Source organism: Eulemur rufifrons, chromosome 7 (genome assembly GCF_041146395.1).
Source record: "Eulemur rufifrons isolate Redbay chromosome 7, OSU_ERuf_1, whole genome shotgun sequence".
Taxonomy (NCBI): domain Eukaryota; kingdom Metazoa; phylum Chordata; class Mammalia; order Primates; family Lemuridae; genus Eulemur; species Eulemur rufifrons.
In genome coordinates this window covers 198,414,840-198,422,452 of record NC_090989.1, presented here as the reverse complement: position 1 = coordinate 198,422,452, position 7,613 = coordinate 198,414,840, and the positions used below count along the sequence as shown (strand labels likewise).

The 7,613-nt window shown below is 42.8% G+C and overlaps 1 protein-coding gene across 1 annotated transcript in view; it reads right to left on the bottom strand.

The window, feature by feature from the left end:
• Positions 1-4,836: 4,836 nt before the first annotated feature.
• ZNF169 (zinc finger protein 169) overlaps positions 4,837-7,613 on the bottom strand; it is a 58,699-nt gene continuing 55,922 nt past the window's right edge. Inside the window, 2 exon segments of the mRNA XM_069472080.1 lie at positions 4,837-6,004; positions 6,040-6,115. Of these exon segments, the coding sequence (XP_069328181.1) occupies positions 4,837-6,004; positions 6,040-6,115 (1,244 nt within the window).

The following is a 7,613-nucleotide window of genomic DNA, read 5'->3' as shown; positions in this document are numbered from 1 at the left end:
CTATAGGTTTTCTGGTCTTTTTCCCTCAAATTTTAAAATATCAATAAAATGAGGATTAACCCTTTATCAGTGAAATATGTTGATTTATATGTTGATATGTATTTTCTTATAGTCATTTGCCTCTAGATATTGCTGATGGTATTCTTTAGCCATGCAAAAGTTTTTTTGCTATTTGTAAATAACATTTATTAATTTTTTTATTGGCTCTGGATTTTTTTTCTTTCTTCCCTTTATAAATTTCAGAATATTACAGGGGCACAAACATTCTGGTTACATAAATTGCTTTTGTACAGTTTTAGTCAAAGTTGTAGGTGTGCCCATCACCCAGATAGTGTGCATTGTATCTGTTAGATGTGAATTTACCCATCCCTTGCTCCCCCCTCCCACCTGCTTGGTTTCCGTTGAGTTTTACTTCCGTATGTGCACATAAATCTTGATCTCTGGATTTTAAGTCAGAATTAGAAAGCCTGTAGCTACACCAGGCTAAAGATGATTTCATCTGTTGTCTTCTGCCCTTTTTATTTTATTTTTCTTTTTTAAATCTCTGACTCATTAGGAATTATGTATTATGCGAGGAATAGAATTTTATCATTTTCCAAATGGCTCCCTAATGTCCCATTTATGAGAAGAATATTTGCCGGTTATTTGATTTTCTACCTTTCTGAAGTACTACTTTATAAAAAATGTTTTTGGTCTAATTCTACTCTATTATGTTCCATTGACCTATTCATGTGCCAAAACCACACTGTTCAAATATTATAGAGGCTTTGTAAGGTGTTTTCATATCCGGACAGGCTAGTCCCCCTAGAGCACTTCCTGTGCAGTATTTCTATAGCAATTCTTATGGTTAATTTTTCCACATGAATTAGGATTAACTTTTAGTTGATCTAGCTCAATGAAGAAAACTCATTGGAATTTTTAATGAGATTACATAACTTGGTAAATTATAAAGTTAGTGAGACTGACATCTGTTCTATATTGAGACGTTCTAACCAGGAATAGATGATTATTTATTCAGGTCACTTTTGTGTGCTTCAGCAGTGTTTCATAGTTTTCTTCCTATTGGCTTAGAACATTCTTTATTAACATTATTCCTAAATATTTTTTCATAGTCTAATGTTGCCAAAACTGGAGCCACTAATTTTATTCCAAACAAAAGGACAATACCTTGTGAAAGTTATTACTGGGCTCCATTTAAGAACAGTCATTTTGTGTTCCTTTCAGGTATTCACAGCCAGGCCTGTTATATTTCCAGAGTTCAGACAGAGTGACCATGAAGAATGTATGTTTTGATGGTTTATTTGGTTTTTCTTTTACAAAGGCCTATAGCTAAATGTTGTGTAGTAGTGTTAGGTATAGATTTCCTCTTTCCATAAAGCACTAATGTTCATTTCTGTTGTGGTTTTTCTATTAACCCAATCAAAAGGGTTCATTTCCCCTTCTTTCATCATGGTTTTTATGTAAAATAGAGGTTTCAGATTTATCTAGCAGAGACATCATAAAAAACATAAGTTCAGTTTTTATATTGTTTTTGATTTATATATCATTTATTTGATCTATTTTGGGTGAATGGCCATAGAAACTTCCATTTGTGGAAAAACACTTTGAAGTAAAACGTCAATTCATATGCAGGAATGGTTATTATTTCTATTTATATCCTCAGTAGAAATTTCTTAAACTGCTGGTGTGAGATGACCCCCCACCACACATATGTGTACATGCACACACACACTTCCCTGTGACTTTCAGCTCTGGCCATGCGAGAAGTAGCTGAAGCAAAAGGGCTTTAGTCGAAATGTGTCAATGAGGGCTGTCCTCAGGTAATCTCAGGCTGTCCCTGCCAAAGCTGACAAGGAGATCACTGAAGTCTGGACATCTCCAGCTAAGGTGCTGGGGCCAGTGACCCTCATTTGTCATTCTACTTTCATCAATCCTCCCAAAACTTTCTGATTTCCCAAAACTAAAACCTCTTTCCTTTCATTCTGCTGAAAAACTTCTCTGAGTCAGTAATGGTTCTAGGGCCTGGGGAGATTAACCCTGCCATGAAGACTTGAGGCCAAGGGCACTGGGCAAAGGAGAGTCCTGATGTAGCCATCTGTCAGGATCTGGGACATTTGGGCTCTGAGGATTATGGAAAAGGAGGGGTCATGGCTAAAGGGGCAGTGCCTTGGGCTGGATGTAAGAGTGGATGGCCTCAGAACCTCACCCCCTGACTGGAGGACTAAGGCCTGACACTTTGGGCTGGATCGCTGGAATGGGGGCATAGCTAAGATGATAGAGCTTGGGGACAGGGGTGAGAATAAGTGCCCTTCAGTCTGGTATTAGGGAGGCTGAGTGTGTGGCTAGTGACACTCATCACAGACACAGACACTGGAAGACTCAGGAAGGGGTAAGGTTGAAGACCATACTAATACCACTCACACTGGACAACAGTCCAGAATAAATGAATAGAGTAATTCCTCCATGTCTCCCAAGAGGTTGAATCCTTGGGGTTCTCCTCAGCAGATCTGTGAATGAGGTACATAGCCAGGTATGCAGCTTTGTAGAGAAGCAGTTTATTAAAACAAAAGGCCACATAACACAGAGGACTGTTGGGCAGAAGATAAAGCAAAAATCAAATATCTCATGATCAGTGAAAGAAAGCAACTGTTTTTTCTTCATTCCATATCAGGAAAGTGGAACAACATTTACTAGTGATTTCTGCCATCTTCACACTTACGGGGAAAGGCAAGTAATGGTCAGGAGAACACTTCTTATGACAGGAGTTGATGACTGGACATGAATTTGGGAGGTCCAGAAGGCAGGGTTACAGACCAAATTGTGTCCTTCCCCATCCCAATTCATGTGTAGAAGCCCTGCTCTCCAATATGACTGTATTTGGACATAGGACATTTAAAGTGATAGAGTTAAAATGAGGTCCTAAGGGTATGGCCTTAATCCAGTATGACTAGTGTCCTTCTAAGGAGAGACACTAGGAAAGTACATGCACAAAGAATGTGCCGTCTGAGGACATGGTGAGAGGCAGCCACGGAGAGAGGCTTTAACAGAAACCAAACCTGCTGATACCTTGTTCTGGGACTTTGGTTCCCAGAACTGTGAGAAAATAAATGTTCTATGCTTCAGGCACCCAGTCTGATGTTTCCTTGTGTCAGTTCTAGTGAACTAATACAAATTTGGGGCCCAGGAGTGGGGTGCTTTATAACAAGCTTAAAAATGTAGAAGTGGTGCCTGGAACTGGGTAATTGGTGGAGGCTAAAAGAGTTTTGAGGAACTTGTTTAACAAAAGCCTGGATTGCCTCTAAAAGGCTGTTGGTAAGAATGCAGATGTTAAAGGTGATTCTGGTAAGGATTCGGAGGGAAATAAGGAATGTGTAACTGGAAACTGGAATCTTTCTATGCAGTGGCAAAGAACTTGCCCAAATTGTGTCCTAGTGTATTGAGGAATGTAGAAATTGTAAGTGATTTAAGTGCAGAAATATTCAGATGAGATTTCTAAACAAAGTGATTAAAGTGTGGCCTGATTTCCCCTTGTTGCTTATGGTAAAATACGAGAGAGAGAAACTGAAGGAACTATTAAGCAAAAAGGAACCAAAACTTTAAAGACTTGCAATATACTCAGCCTATCTATATAGCAAAAAATGAGAAAGCATGTTCTAGGGAGAACACCAAGAGTGGCTGGACAACCATTTGATAAAAGAGATTAGTGTGGGTGTGAGTGTGGGTGTGGAAACCAGTAACCACCTCACCAGAATTCTGCCAGCTTGGCCTGAACAGGGAAAGAGAATGAAATGAAGGCAATCGGACTTCTGGGATTGTAAAGGATGGTGTAATAGAGCTATCCTGCTGCAAACATGCATTAATCTTCAAGAAAAGGGAAGAGTGTGATTCTCAAAAGTGCATCTGAGATTGGCAAGGCCACCACTCTGACCATGGGACCAGAGCACAGGTTTGGGGGGGAGGGGCGCCAAGTGTGTCTTCTCGTCAATTTCAGCGGGCCAGCAGCTACTGCCCAGGGCCAAGGCAGCCCGGGTGAGCCCAGCAAGAAGGGCTGCCAACCCAGTGGGCCCAGAAGGCATTGGGTATTGAGCCAAAGAGGATTGTTCTCAAGACTTAAAACCTCAAGGAATTTGCCTTGCTAGGTTTGAGACTTGCTTGGAACCCAGCACTCCTTATTTCTTTCTGATATTTCTTTTTTGGAATGGGAAAGTCTAGCCTCTGCTGGTCCCACCATTGTATTCTGGAAGCAGATAACCTGTCTGGTTTCACAGAATCACAGCTGAAGAATTTTGTCTAAGGATGAATTATACCTGGAATCTCAATCCACACTTGATTTAGATGAGATTTAGATGAGATTTTAGATTTAGAGTTGATGCTGAAATGGGTTCAGAATTTTGTTACCGTTGGAATGGTGTGAATGTATTTGTATGTGAGAAGGACGTGAATTTTGGCAGTCCAGAGGACAGTGTTATGGATTAAACTGCTGAAGTCCCAACCCCCAGTGTGACTGTATTTGGAAATAGGGCCTTTAAGGTTATTAAGGTTAAATGAGGTCATAAGGGTATGACCCCATCCAAAATGACTCGTAAGAAGAGGAGACACCAGGAAAGCATGTACACAGAGAAAAGGCCACGTGAGGACACAGCAAGAAGGCGGCCATCTACAAGCCAAGGAAAGAGGTTTCAGTAGCAACCAAACCTGCCAACACCTTGATCTGGGACTTCCAGGCTCAAATATGAGAAAATAAATTTATGTTGTTAAAGCCACCCACCTTGGGGTACTTTGTTATGGCAGCCCTCGTGAACACGCTGCTAACACAGAAAGTAAATCATAAATCAACTATCTCATGATCAAAGAAAGAAAGCCACTTTTCCCCATTCCATTCAGGAAAGTGGAACATTTACTAGTGATTTCTGTCAGCTTTACATTCATGGGAAAGGAAAGGAGAGGAGAGATTGGGAGAACATCTCTTGTGTGTGGTAGGAGCTGATGGCCAGACTTGGTCTTCCTGTGTCTGTGGAGCTGAGACTTCTGGCTAACGCCATGCCCACACTCCCCGCACACATATGGCTTTTCCCCACAGTGGGTCCGCTGATGTTGGATGAGGGCAGACTTAAAGCCAAAGCCACGACCAACTCATCACAAACATGGCTTCTCTCCTGAGTGTGTCCTCTGGTCAGAGATAGGGTGTGACTTCTGGCCAAGTCCTTGCCCACACATCCTCTGTACATACGGCTCCCCCTCTGAGTGTGTCCTCTGGTGTCTGATGAGGAGTGCCTTAAAGCCAAAGGCACGCCCACACTGGGGGCACAGGTAAGGCTTCTCCCCCGTGTGAGTCCTCTGGTGCAGAATGAGGGCGACCTTCTGGCGGAAGCCCCGCCCACACTCCTGACATCTAAAAGCTCTCTCCCCGGAGTGGATCCTCTTATGGTTAGTGAGGGAAGAGGTGTACCTGAAGCGTCGCCCGCACTCCCTGCACACATACGGCTTCTCTCCCGAGTGCTTCCTGTGGTGTGCATTGAGCAAGGCCTTGCTAAACGGGAGCCCACACTCCGGGCACAGGTGAGGCTTCTCCCCCGTGTGCGTCCTCTGGTACTGGATGAGGTCTGCTCTCTGGCAAAAGCCTCTCCCACATTCAGGGCATACGTGATGCCTCTGGTGGCTGCACAGGCTTGACTTTTTGCTAAGTCCTAGTCTGTATTTTCCACATGTCAGTCCTCCAGATTCTGAGGCATCTGCTCCTTTCAACACCGTGTCTGACTCCTCAGGGCTCATCGCCTGGGCCAGGCCGAGGTCCGTTCCTCCTCTGTGGCCTTGCACCCAATCTACTGGGTGACCCTGATGTGTGCTGAGAAATGTTCTTGAAATTCTGCTCAGCCTTCTCTTCCTGAATGTTATGTTGAGGCCTCTCTCTCCGCCTTCTCCTTTCTCACTCGAGCAGCGTGGAGCTTCAAGTTGAAAGTCACTTCCCGCTGGTGAGCTTGGGAAGACGTGAGGGGGATGACCGCTTAGCGTATATTGTGAGGGGGATGACCGCTTAGCGTATATTGTCTGAGGTACTGAGGACTGGAAAAGGCCACCGGGCAGGAGCGACAGGGCTGGAATTCTGTCCTGCGCTCTGCTAGAGAGAAAGCCCTGGTCAGAAATCACCACAGGGGCCTCGTGGGTGGTACCACTTGCCAGCAGTCACTCCTCAGACGTTCACAACAAAGCCTTCCTCTCCAGACCTGCAGCCCTCCCACAGTGGCCTAGTACACGCCCTTGCAGCACAAAGCACCCACACCACAAACCGGCTCCAAGTATCAGCCAAACTGAAAGGTTCAAGAAAGCATCACAGCAGGTTCGGCTCTACAAACTGCTACGCTGCTGCAAGTAGAGTTACATGTTTATCGTCTAAGCCACACTCATTAACAGTGATACAAATACAAGCTTTTACTAAATGAGTTATTACAACTTTCCTTAGTGACCTTTTCTACTATAAGAAAATGATGAATTTAATTAGGAGTCATTTCAAATAGAAGTTCCCCCAAATGGGGGCGGCAATATAAAGTGGTGGTTAAAAAGACCCATGTGTGAAATTAAATTAAATGTTTCTCCATTCACAAGCAAATATTTAATTTAGGAGTGGAGCAGAGGGACATGGTCTAGCTCTACAATCCCCCAAAAGGATTTTTGACTCCTGGTGACCTTAATCAATCCAAGACCTGCTTTTCTGGGTTTTCTACAAGTCACTGTAAAAGGAAATTATAGGTGATTAGGCACCTATAATAATAGCACTTGTCTAAGAGATATCAAATTTGTATGCCTTGTTCCATTACAATTGGTTCTATCTACTTGGAGCTGATTTTAAAAAATGCCATGAGCTCTGAGTAAACCTAACATGTCAGGCCTTTCTAGACCTACCTGATTTTTTCTGATCAGCATAAAATGAGACATATCTTATGAACCAGCTATGGCCGGCCTGCCAGCTGTTTTATATTTAAAATACTATTGGGGCACAGCCATTCGTTCCTTTATGTATTATCTGTGGCTGCTTTCACAATACAACAGCAAAGTAGAATAGTTGCAACAAAGAACATAAAGTCCCCAAAGCCCAAAATATTTACTGTTGGACCCTTTACAAAAAATGTTTGCTGAACCCTGATCCCCAGCATTGACTCATTCCAACTGGTCTAAAATGCCAGGTTTTGATCCTAATAAAAATAACCACCATGAAGCCCCCTTCCTAACATTTAAAGCTCCCTCTACCCCCTGACAAAACTATTCAATAAGTTTAGCTCTCTGGATGTGTCTATATGTGCACCGCTAGGTCTACAGGCTCCTCTGAAATTGCCTTGACAATTACTTACAACTGCCAACCCCAGTGAACTCCCAAACTGTTAAAAGTTAACTTCTTTTAGCCTTGGTATGCTGATCTGACAATGGGTGATTTCTCATCAGCAAATGTGCTCTAATTCAGTTCATTGAACTATCATTTATTTTGGTAAGCTAGTCTGAACACGTTATCATAACTCTTGGCAGGTGTGTGCATTTCCAGCTAGCAGCTTCCAAAGAAATACTTCTGTGTAATTCTAGAGTTTTGATAGGCTAAGGTTTCAGTATTACACTATTGTCAA